The sequence below is a fragment of the Podarcis tiliguerta genome, assembly GCF_965153285.1.
Source record: "Podarcis tiliguerta genome assembly, chromosome: 3".
Taxonomy (NCBI): Eukaryota; Metazoa; Chordata; class Lepidosauria; order Squamata; family Lacertidae; genus Podarcis; species Podarcis tiliguerta.
The window spans coordinates 80,292,119-80,305,025 of record NC_139536.1 but is presented as its reverse complement, the minus strand read 5'-3'; the positions used below and the strand labels follow the sequence as shown (position 1 = coordinate 80,305,025).

The 12,907-nt window shown below is 40.4% G+C and overlaps 1 protein-coding gene across 4 annotated transcripts in view; it reads right to left on the bottom strand.

The window, feature by feature from the left end:
- PHIP (PHIP subunit of CUL4-Ring ligase complex) overlaps positions 1–12,907 on the bottom strand; it is a 65,281-nt gene that overhangs the window by 34,665 nt on the left and 17,709 nt on the right. For all 4 annotated transcript variants that reach the window (XM_083431123.1, XM_083431121.1, XM_083431122.1 and 1 more), the window contains exons 8-15: positions 9,848–10,069; positions 9,307–9,407; positions 5,962–6,032; positions 5,361–5,461; positions 5,230–5,270; positions 4,237–4,335; positions 1,989–2,142; positions 1,288–1,422 (exon numbers count right to left, since the gene is read on the bottom strand). In XM_083431123.1, the coding sequence (XP_083287249.1) occupies positions 1,288–1,422; positions 1,989–2,142; positions 4,237–4,335; positions 5,230–5,270; positions 5,361–5,461; positions 5,962–6,032; positions 9,307–9,407; positions 9,848–10,069 (924 nt within the window). The remainder of the gene's footprint in view (positions 1–1,287; positions 1,423–1,988; positions 2,143–4,236; positions 4,336–5,229; positions 5,271–5,360; positions 5,462–5,961; positions 6,033–9,306; positions 9,408–9,847; positions 10,070–12,907) is intronic.

The following is a 12,907-nucleotide window of genomic DNA, read 5'->3' as shown; positions in this document are numbered from 1 at the left end:
ACTACCAGTTTCAGAACAACCCAGGATCTTAAACCATGTTCTGAATTAGATTTATGATCCTGGTTTGTTCCAAAGCTGGTAACCACCATTTCCCAGTTTGCACAGAATAGAAAACTATGTTTAGTATCTGTTTTGCATTTAGGCACAGCAAGAAGGGAAGAGCACGTGAGCATGGCCAAAAGGCTCATTTGTATCTTGGTCCATTGAGCAGGTAAGCATCTTAGTGAGCTTCTTTGTTCATCTGGTACAGTCATACCTTGGTTTTCGAACAGCTTAGTTCTCAAACATTTTGGCTCCTGAACGCCGCAAACCTAGAAATGACTGTTCAGGTTTGCGAACTATTTTTGGAAGCCCAACGTCCAACGGGACTTCCATGGCTTCCAACTGACTGCAAGAGCTTCCTGCAGCCAATAAGAAGCCATGCTTTAGAAGTCGAACTGACGTCCGGAACAGATTCTGTTCGACTTCCAAGGTACGACTGTATATACCTTCTTGGTATGCCTGAATGACATGAGACCAACTCATTTCAACATGCTATCTTATATACTACATTTCCATTTGCAAGATTGGGCAGAGGCCCAGTTTACTTAATGATATCAGGAAAATAAGCTGCAGCTCCCTCCTCTTTGCACTCCTCACTTCCAATATCATAGCAAATGTTTCCTGTTACACCTCAACTCAGAAACACTGGTTTAATTTCTGCTTAATGATCTAGATATAGCACCATGTCACCAACATCAATCTGCACATTTGTGCTGTTACATGTGATCATCACCAGGCCCCAAAACCTCTATGAATTCCACCAGGGGATACTGCTCTTCATTCTCTTTCTATAAAATCTAATCTTTCAAGTCATGTTCAAGTCGTGTTCCTAAATTACTTAAGTTTGCCCAAACCTGATCCAACTATGGACCAGATTTGGACAGACTAGTGATGGGCTGACACAACATCATCAAACAATCCTGACTGAAAAAAATCCTCAAGAGATGAATAGGTGCTCCAGTTGAGATGTAATTGTGATAATGAATAAAGTGGATCAACACCATATTCTTGGTTTCAGATTTAAGTGACTAAGCAGCAATTAGTTTTTAAATCACCTATCCAATGTACATACATTAATAAGTCTAGAATAATGTAAAGTATCAGCACAATAGTGTTCACATTACTAATCTGTCTTTATTATGGATGCATCTATAATAAGTATATACCACATACTTGATTTCAATTATAAAAGGCAAAATGAGCTTCTATAACATCCTTTTTAATATAAGTAACCAAATTATTTACCATGTTGAAGTAAGATCGGATCTTCACTCCCTTTGTCAAATCCCATACTATGACATTTCCATCATGGCCAGCAGAGAAGAGAACTCTAGGATCAAAAGGGTGACTCTCAAGTACAAATACCTCATCCTCGTGACCCTGATATTTAAAAAAGAATAGAAAACAAATTAACTAAACAGAACATGTTAATTCCAATTATTTAACATGTAGCAAGTTCCAAGCATTCACTTCGCCAAATCCCATACAATGACATTTTCATCATGGCCATGATGAGATTCCTTACCATTTCAAAGAATCCTGATTTAGCATTACGTAAAAACCAGGAATCCTGTTATAAAGTTGGCTTGTTTAGCAACTAATAATAGATTCTTATCTATTATTATTAAATCCAATTTGTTTGAAACTGAGTGTGATCTCAGAAGCAGTTTTCTTCCTGGCCATACAAAAAGTGGATGAAATACAGAGGCACTCACTGAAGCTCAACTACATAACACTAAACCATAGTTCAGTATTACATGCAAACCAGTCCATTAGGATCTATAATATTTCCAACACTTCCACGCTCCAAAAATTTGTTCTCCTATCTTGCACAATCAATATTTTAAACAATCTGAAACAATTAAAAAAATATATACAACAGAAGAATTTCAGTAGGAAGCCACAGCAATGCTATAGAAAGAGGAATGTTACTTTATTTTCCTTACCATTAGGACATGAATAAGTTGCCCAGTAAAAGAGTTCCAGACTTTCAAAGTCATGTTATTAACTGCAGTAATAACAGAGTTGTCATGACGGTCCCAAGCCACCATTGTAACTTTCAGCTTTGTGATTTTGTCTTCTACTCCTTGTAAAGTTTGTCTACAATTAATGAACAAAATAGCATATAAAAATGTTAATCAGAAACTGTCTGAGTTTCAGGAGTGCAAAGATTATTTTTAGAGATTTGGTCAACTTAAAAGTTGTCATGATCCTTTCACACAGTCACTAGATACTAGATGCAAAGAGACTGCACAATAAAGTTGAACATTAAAAAAACACAGGTGGCTGAAAATTATCCTGAGAACTAGCATTACAATTATCATATATGCATAAAATCCAAAATTCTACTAACTTATCCAACAGTTCAATCTCCCAGGACATTCTATATAAGATCTTAAAGTAGCTGTCTTATTGCAAAAGAATTTTAGACATATACTTGAAAGAGAAGTTGCTGAGCTACAACTCATTACCAAACTAAAAACTATGGATATACCTGGTCTGAATAGAGATATTGGATTCATGTTCTATTACACGCTAGAGCTAATTTTGGTTATCTACCAGCATGAGTTTGACCAAACTGTGGGAGGCAGTGGAAGACAGAAGTGGCTGGCGTGCTCTGGTCCATGGGGTCACAAAGAGTTGGACACAACTAAACAACTAAACACGGGTGGCGCTGGGATGCGGGTGGCGCTGTGGGTAAAAGCCTCAGCGACTAGGGCTTGCCGATCGAAAGGTCGGCAGTTCGAATCCCCGCGGCGGGGTGAGCTCCCGTCGCTCGGTCCCAGCGCCTGCCAACCTAGCAGTTCGAAAGCACTCTTAAGTGCAAGTAGATAAATAGGGACCGCTTACTAGCGGGAAGGTAAACGGCGTTTCCGTGTGCAGCTCTGGCTCGCCAGAGCAGCGATGTCACGCTGGCCACGTGACCCGGAAGTGTCTCTGGACAGCGCTGGCCCCCGGCCTCTCGAGTGAGATGGGCGCACAACCCTAGAGTCTGTCAAGACTTGGCCCGTACGGGCAGGGGTACCTTTTAAACAACTAAACAATAACAACATCCCTTTAAAAATCCCTTGCCTTTCCCTGTGGAACCAACTGCTATCATTAACAGTCATCAACAGTTATATGGTTGTAGCGACCTCTGCTTCAGAGTATCTGAAGAAGTGTGTATACACACTAAAGCTCATACCTAGAAAGCTTATACTTAGTTGGTCTTTAAGGTGCTACTGGAATATATCCTGTGAAAGTTGGTCAAATGTTTACAGGAAGCCACAACATTCTCAACCACACTGTCACATTAGCAAGCACCTTCATACTGAATTATGAAACTTTCTAGTGGTGGAAGCATAGACAGACTACTGACAGTGTAATGGACAGATCTGTCAAGATTGGTGAAGAATATGGTGGTGAAGGATCCGTGGCATCTACCAGGGTGTCCTGATCTATTCCTACAAGCAACCACATAAAAATCATGGAAGCCAGAGCTAAAGTCAGGCCCAACAGAAACGCTTCTGTATTGGAACTGATGGTTCCAGCAGTCGAAATAAACTTTCAATGAGCCTGACAGATGAACCCCCCTGGGTGAATAGCTACCAAGATGCTCGTCGTAGAACCTAACTAGAACTACTTCATTGCTAGAAATCTGATAACAAATCTTTAAATCTTTAAAGCTCTAAAGAGGAAGTATTGTAGAATCTCCCTGGTACTGCAGAATATCTCTGGCCATCATTATTATCTCTGTTGCTTGAACTGTGAGAAGGTAAATCAATGACCACCAGCATTCTGAGAAGTTCCATTATTCTTTGGCCTGGGAAACACTAGAAACCTAGAGAGAGATGGATTTCACTGCCAGACCATAACTCCACTTAATTGATTCCAATACCCACCAGTTTCAGGTAGACTGTTCCCATTTGTGGCAGTTCTAAAAACTAAAGATTGCCTACATTGGTGCTCTCAGTATATTTTGAGGTCTCACTGCAGAAGTGCTGGATCTGCATTGAAATTTACAAAAAGCCCAAAAGGTCCCTAGCAGAACTGAAAGGAACTAAGTGATGAAAATAACTCATTCCTTCTAAATGGGGATGAGAGGATTGAGCCTGGGAATTTCAGCACACGAAACATCTGCATAATGCTGGGTACCCCTGAACCCCTTACTACAGTAGATGATACCTAAACATAAATAAGATCAAAATGGCTTACCCTGCAGGCCGAGTAGCCATATCTAACAAAATACTCTTCCACTCCCTTCTCTTGAACATCCAGATGCGTGCTGTGCCATCACGACTTCCACTGACAAATCTAACAAAGAGAAAAATGCCTTTTATTGCCTTTCAGAAGCAAAACGGTTTTTTGCAATGCTTTCTCTACAGAATTCACAAAAGATCATATTGCAATCTAGTAATACTTTTAAGTGCACTAGCCTATTTATGGTTTCTTGAATTCCTGACTAGCAGCGTTAGATGGAAACTGCAGGACATACACAAAGTGGTGTGTAACGAGAACAATACTGCAATCCCATACATGCCTACTCAGAAGTAGACCAATGCTCAGCAAGGTCCAATGGATTTACTGGAACTTACTCCCAGGGAAATGTGCTTAGGATTGCAGCCCAACTTTTATTAAGCAACAACCTGAGCCCAATGCCAAAGCTTCCAAACTACATAATCTGAAGCAGGTGAAGCCAATGCTGGTGCCATCTAGGCGCTGTTCGACTACAGCTGCCATTGGATTCAGGCAGCACAGGTAATGGTCAGGCACCAAGCAAAAAAGGCACTAAGGAGAATGAATTGCTGGATAACACAGCTGGAAGAGAGGAATCAAGTAGAGGCAGAACAGAAGCCTGCAGAACACAAGGTCAGGATTATGTAAGAGAGCCTTTTTTATAAAAAAAAAACCTCACATGGGGATGGAGCAAATATTTTTAAAAGCATTTTTTCCCTCCCCAGTATATATTTTATCATCTAAGGGCTGCTCACTTTGTTTGCCAAACCTACCTATCCATCCCCGATCACCTTGCCAAAGCCATCCCCTCCTGTTACTCCTTATCAAAATCTTTCTCCCCCTGCTCACCAGCGCACACACCCTTTCAGCTTGCCAAATCCTTAGGCCATGGGTAGAAAATGATTTTGGTTCCATAGGGGTCAAATTTGATAGGCATTCCTTATGATATACACAAATGGTTAAGTTGCTTACCGATTACTAGTGTTAGAAAACTGAATGCTGTCCACTTTGTCCTGTGTGAACAAGAAAAAAATTAACATCATGACTACAAGATGCCAAAGCACTTCAATCAAATAGCTAAGCAATTTTGAGGAGGTATTTACAGTATGAAACTCCAACTCTGATATCTTCTCTGGCTGACCTGATCCAAAGTAATAAACCCTAATGATGTGATCTGTACTTCCAGTGGCCAGAAACATTCCACCTAAAGAAAACAAAAAGTACCATCATCATCATAATATTCTATTTCTCAATTTGACAATCTTCCATCTCACTTCCCAATGTCTGCTCCAGTGTACTGATCATTATGGACATGGACAAAAAAATCTTAACACCAAAACAGTAATACTTTTACTCAACCGCTATCCAAATCTATATTGAGATTCAATGTTTCTAGACTCAATTATTAGATACTTCACCTGAGCACATATTTTAGCAATTAAGCTTTCATAGGCAGAAGAGGATAAAGGTACAGTATATCATTTATGTATCATTTAAGAACGTTGCCACTTAATGGAAAATCACTAGTCTTTCTCAGACACTGCTCTCCTTACAAGATGGCCTTCAACAAATCCTTTGCTTACTGTTTACAATTCAGACATCTAGAACTCAGCATCAGGATGCTACTTAGCAAATTCTACTGCTACATTTTTAAAAGTTATGAATATGTCACTAATACGGGGTTTGAGAGGAGGAGCACTTTACCAGCACTAAAAGATGAGCAGATCATTTGGACTCCAGGTCTTGGACGCTCTGTAAACTTTGTTGGTCTTGGACTGCAAGGTTAAAGCACACAGTTAAAAGTATGAACAGAATCTAAGACAGCAACTGAATTAGTCAGTAGCTCATAAATAAAGGCATTAATCTAAATGAGAAGACTTAACTAAAATAGAGTTCATCCTACTCTCTTAGACTAAGATATATTCTGTCACTGGAAGCTCAGGTTGCCTCAGTGGCTAGAACTACCTGCAATTGGTTCAACAGCTACAGCTATTCCTAGACAGGGATAGTCGAGCCCCGAAAGTTAAAGGGTTGGTAATTTCAAGACTCATTGTGGGGTTTCCCATGTTTTGATCCAGAAGCTGCAGCTAAAGCAGAACACTGCAGCAGGAATGTCAGCATATAGCACCAGTGTTCAGAGACCTGCACCAGTTGCCAATTTGCTACCAGGCCAAGTTCAAGGTGTTACTGCTAGTATATAAAGCCCTTAACAACTTGGGGCCAGTTTACCTGTGAGACCTCCTTACCCCATATACACCTACTCAGCAGCTTCAATTTGCAGAACTGGCATATTTACAGGTATCACATAGTACCCACTTTGGAACTCCTTGGCTATTGGTATCAGGCATGCACCTTCACTGTACCCTTTGTACAAAACATTTTTGTTTAGACAAGTCTACCAAGATATTGAGAGTGCTGGTGCATATTTTAATCTGTTTTTAGTTTATTAGTGATCTCTGTGAAACAGGCTGCAATCAGCAACCAACTCCATGCAATGTTATTATAGGGGGCAGGGATAGGGGAGAGTTTGAAAAAAATCAATGATGGCATGGTTTTTTTTCTTGCAGTACTTCACCAACTACTTGTTATAAATCAGAGCCTCATTCACTTCATAATTGCAAAAATCACCATGCTGTGCATCAGAATCCAAGATTTCATAGAATTATTATTATGATGCTTTATAATGATGGAAGTAGCTGGGTTTTTTTCTGATACTACATCTAGACACAAGCCCTAGGCCTAGACAACATGTAGGAAATCTTCTTTAATTACCGTATTTTTCACTCTATAAGACGCACCAGACCATAAGACACACCTAGTTTTTGGAGCAGGAAAACAAGAATAAAAATATTCTGAATCTCAGAAGCCAGAACAACAAGAGGGATCACTGCGCAGTGAAAGCAGCAATCCCTCTTGCTGTTCTGGCTTCTGGGATAGCTGCGCAGCCTGCATTCACTCCATAAGACGCACACACATTTCCCCTTACTTTTTAGGAGGGAAAAAGTGAGTCTTATAGAGCAAAAAATACGGTATATTCCCTGGGCAATATTGTAGGATTCAAATTAGGATAATGAAGCAAACTCCATTGTAACAGAAAAGCAAAATACAACCTTACCGAAGACAGGTTTTTATAACAGTATACGTTTTAGTTCCTTTTACAGGGATCTGAACAGTACTTCTTAGTAATAAAATAAAGGCTGTGATGCATTAGAAACCACATCTGTGTGTTGGGTATTGTCAGTATTTTCCAGAGCCATGCCTTTTTATTTCTTTTTGAAAGGACTACAAAGTCATTTCATAAACTGTCTACTTTTTGCCTAGAGCAATTTCAAACTTTCCCCTGCGCTACAGGTACATTGGTGTTTGTTGCAATAAATATGAAAGATGTGACAGGGAGACAAGTCTCCAAACACACAGTGGGTACATGCCCTAGAGCTACAGCCACATTGTGAATCCCGGGTATATATCCCAGGCACATTCTCCGAGTATTTCAATAAACAAATCAAGAATCCCATCCTTTCTTATGCTCTAATATAGGAGAAAGCCAATCAAGGGTTGCTAACATGAATCAGTGGCCTATTGAAGTCAGTTTCATTAAGAGTATTTCCTGTATAAGAACACATACTATAGTGGTTAAAAAACGTATTGATTTGTAATTAAATAGATCTGTCATACAGCATAGAAGCACTATCTAAAACCTATGCCTGTGCTACCTACCTACATTTTGCTCTATGAAAATGTAGACACATACAATGAGGGTGGAGAACTGAATGTGGCCAAAGGGCTAGATTCTTATCTTCCTCCCTCATGGCCCAATTTGACAGGTGTCTAAGGCTGCCCATCTGTTAATCACCCAATGTCACAAAGACGTCCAGTAGAGTCATTGATTTACCAAAGAGGTTACATTAGTAGCCTTAACATGGATGTTTACATTCAGCTCAGACATTTTGAAACGTTTTTATAATAAAAAAGATGCTGTAACTGAAATTAGTAAAATAGTAAACAGACTGTGTTTAAATGCTGCACCATCACTTCAAAAGTAGTAATGGGAGGAGACTTTTGAACCCTAACACTGAAGATTCGTGGCTTAGGCAGCAATCCTACACATACTTAACTAGAAGTTTAATTAAACTCAATGGGACTTGAATAAGAATAAACTGTAAGTCTATAATCCTAAGAACATCAACCAAGAAGCATGCCTCACTGAAGACAGTGTAGCTTACTTATGAATGAACAGGCATAGGATTTTTCTGTTATGCCAGTATGAATCCTCTGCTACTTTTTCTGATATATAGAAAGCAATATAAATTATAATATTAGCACCGACACACACAGAAACAACCTAGGGCAGAAATCTATGGAGCTTCCTCTACTTCTCCTGTCCCTTCCAGCCTCCAATGCACACACAAAATCACCTCTGGAGAGTTGGGGGGGGGGGGGGAGAGTGACTAAGAAATGTTCAACAGCGCAGGATAGTTTGAGGATATTGCACCAATCCTGACCCGGCTTCAATGGCTGCCAATTAGTTTCTGGGCACAATTCAAAGTGTTGGTTTTGACCTACACAGCCTTAAATGGCTCAGGACCACAATACCTTAAGGATCACCTCTTCCAACATGAACTGACCCAGCCGCTGCAATCATCATCTGAAGCCCTTCTTTGTGTGTCTCCTCCACAAGAGGTCTGAAGGCTGACAACACAAGAATGGGCTCTTTCTCCAGTGGCTTCCTGTTTGTGGAACGCTCTCCCTAGGAAAGCGTCCCTGGTGCCTTCTTTAGACGCCAGGCAAAAACCTCCTTCTCCTAGGTCTTTGGCTATTTAAACAATCTATGGCCTTTTAAACTGCGAGGGAGTATGGTTTTGTTTGTTATTATATAATGTATGTTTGTGCTTTCATTCTGTAAACCACCCTATGATCCTCAGGTGAAGGGCAGTATATAAATTTAAACAACAGCAACAATAAAAGCCCATAACTTCCAAAAGCCACCCATTATCAACTGCAATGTTTAATTCCACAGTGTGCTTAATACCATACAAGAGAGAAACTAACTTTATTTTAAGTGTACCAGCATCCCATAACCAAAAGCAAATAGTGCCATCTGCCCCAGTTGAAGAGAGGTATCGCTTTGAGCCGCTGCATAGTGGTGAAAACTGCAAAACAAATAAAGCTATTTATAATTCTTGATTTTTGGCAAACAGTGAAAACAAGTGATCCAAATGATTCAGTATAAAGTGAAATTTCTATCATAATTACCACTTCTATAAAAAGTTACTTAATCAGCCACATGCATAAGTCTGTCAGAAAGCTCTTCACTGCAGGCAGAAGAACGCACGCACGCGCACACAAAATCACAAATAATATTCCTTCTCCCCTGCCATTGTCTTTGTTCAGAACAGTTAAAACCTATACTGTTTCAAACAGGAATGCAAAATAACCCACTTATCGATTCACACTTAAACATTTGTCTAGGCATTTGATATCTGACTGAGCAGCCCTGCCTTGTTTAAGTCAAGTGGTCATAGATATCCACAAGTGAGAAGATAACATTAATAATGCTCAAATCATGCCATAGAAGGAAGCAAACTGTTACCTGTAGTGATGTTATGGATGCACTGTGGCCTTGCAAAACTGCCAAAGGGGCGCATGTTCGGAGACACCACACTCTGATCATTTTGTCACAGCTCCCTGCAGCAATCATGGTATTCTCATAATTAACAGCCATGTCCGATATTTCTGCTGCATGTCCTCTTAAAGTAGCAAGCAACCTTCCATCATCTGTCGCCCAGATTTTCACAAGACAATCATCAGAACCCTTAAAACAGATTAACCACAATTACCGCCCAGTTGAAGTTCGTGGCACTTAGCTAGTTTATGAGATTCCAATACAGATTTCATATGGATCCTAATACGGACCCTAATATACACTCATTTGGATCCAAGCAACCCCTTCTGCAAGGAAGTTTGCTTCTGATTCCTACTCAGTCATTGTACCGAATGTGAATCTCTCCTCCCTTCCCTGCCCAATAGCATCACACACCTTCCTTCTACAGCAGAAATAGGCATATATATTTCAACAACTGCAAAAGTTACACATGCTAAAAATTAAGAAAGAGCAAAACATTAATGATATGATGACAAAGCTACAGAATTAACACAATTAAATTGAATTCCAAACACTGCATTAAATGCCAGCATTTCTGTTAAAATAAGCCTTTAGGAACTATTTACTGCATTGTGTTAAGAAAGACTTCTTATCCCTAGTATCACTTACAAGTTCTCAGTGTACGAGCGCTGGCATAGGTAATTCATGGAGAAAAAGAAAAACCAAAATCCTTTTAGTCTGATTGCCTACTTTTAATTATCACTTTCGCTGAGATCTAAGCATTACAACATTAAGTCTGACAGCAAATTATCTTAATAAGGGAATGTATGAAAGGAGGTTCAGTGACACCTATACGGGCCTATTGAGAGGGGAGAGTAAACTACATCTTTCCCAGTGACCCCATACATAAACAACTTCCAGCACTGCGCTCTGTTCACCAGAGCAGAATAAGCAAAAAGGAAGAAGCTTCAATTGCCACCACAACCATCACCAATTATCATGATCACCAGAACAAAAGGGTTCAAGCCCATCTAAGCCTTCCCCCAAAACTCCAAACATTGCAGGGAGGAACAGAGAGAGAAATACAAAGTGCATATAGCCATGACTGTGTCTGGGGGCAGGGGAAGTTGAACCCATAGTTTAAAGTTACTAATACAAATATTGCCACCACTACTTTTAACCTTTTCCAGCAATCTTGCATTTTATCTTGCCATGCAGGAAGGAAATGCTGCAATCTTCCACTAGGATTGTTGCTATATTAGACCTAGAAGTGGCATCAATGTTCCAATGTTTTATCCAAACAACAAGAGCTGCATTAAGATTCAGTCCCCCCCACTATCCAATTGCATTTTTCAATCAAGTTGTTGGGATCCTGCACCCTCTGCTGGTTCATATAATGCACTGCACAGTTACAAGCAATTCAGTTAAGGCCTGCGGGGCAAAGAGTGGTAGACAAAGGGGCAGGAGACAGTATTAGCTGCTTTTGTGGGGAGCAGGGAAGACACCAGAGTTGTCAATTGGAGAGGGAAAGGAGAAATGGCAGAAATCAATGCTCTAGTTGCATCTACAGCCAGGATAGCTGAAGCCCTTCCAGGAGACAATCTGACTGCTCCTGATGAACAAGTACAATGGGTGAGGAAGTCAGTGGAAATTCGCTGCACCATTGCTCAGACAGCCCACTTGGTTTTGACCACTAAGATATGCTTAACAGAAGAGGTGGCCTTAGGCGCTTCCCTTGCCAAGAGTTGAGCAGCAGGAAGGCAAGGGGCAAGTCTGAGAGGAGAAAGGCATAGGAATAGAACAAACTCTCTCTTCTTTTTTACATAAAAAATGATAGACATCACCAACAGCGGAGAAGAGGCAAAGACAAAAATGGCAGGAAAAATAGAATAATACAAGGGGGAAAACACATTTCTCTGAGCTTGAGAAATAAACACAGTGGAGGAGAGGAAACTGGATTGTTCTGAGTCAAGAAATGAAATGAAGACTCAGCTGATGGGGAAATCTTCAGCAAACTTATGATATGTGGTTTCCTGCCTTCTAAGCAGCAGGAGGGTACATAACTCATTTGGATACCTACTACATCCAACTGAAATGGGAATTATTCCGTGTTATCCTCCAGTCACTTCCAATCAACCTTTAATCTTTCCTATCCAGAACAACACAAGGTACACAGGTGGAGAAAAACACAGAAAGTCCATCATTATCACCTTCACTAACCCCAGGTTGATCCTAGGTGATAAAGAGGAAAGTGAAATAACAAAGCTACGATACTTTGGAGTGGCAAGATGACTCGCCAAATGTTCCTCTCCTAGAGTCAAAAGTCTGAACTGCAACTGCAGTGAGAAAACACACAAACAGAAAAATGATACAATTTTTCACCTAAATTAATTGCTAAAGCCAGAAGCAGAAGAAGAAGAATTTTATTACTTATACTCCGTCCATCTGGCTATTTCCTCAGCCACCCTGGGCAGCTTCCAAAAAGATTAAAAATACATTAAAACGTCAGACATTAAAAACTTCCCTAAACAAGGCTGCCTTCAGATGTCTTCTAAACGTCAGATAGTTGCTTATGTCTTTGACATCTGATGAGACAGCGTTCCACAGGGTGGGCGCCACTACCGAGAAGGCCCTCTGCCTGGTTCCCTGTAGCTTTGCTTCTCACAGTGAGGGAACCACCAGAAGGCCCTCGGCGCCCTACCTTTCATCCACTCAGAAAAGGAAGAGGAAGAAAACACAACCAAGGGCACATGTGACAGAAGAAATAAACATCATAGAAAAGCAAGCAGAAACAGACCATGGAGTCCCCTCCCTCAGTTAAGTTCATTATTAATTTCCTGCCTCCAGCGGGAAGTTCCTGCTTCCAAAATGTCCCTCTGCTTATATCCAGGTAAAATATTGTTTTTCGAAACTATTTCCAAAGAAAGCAGCTCTTCTTGTCAAAAGAAGACTATGAGACTGGCCTGTACCACCACAGAAAGTATTACATGTTGTATTATTTTATTGTTGTTAGCTGCCCTGAGCCCAGCTTCAGCTGGGGAGGGTGGG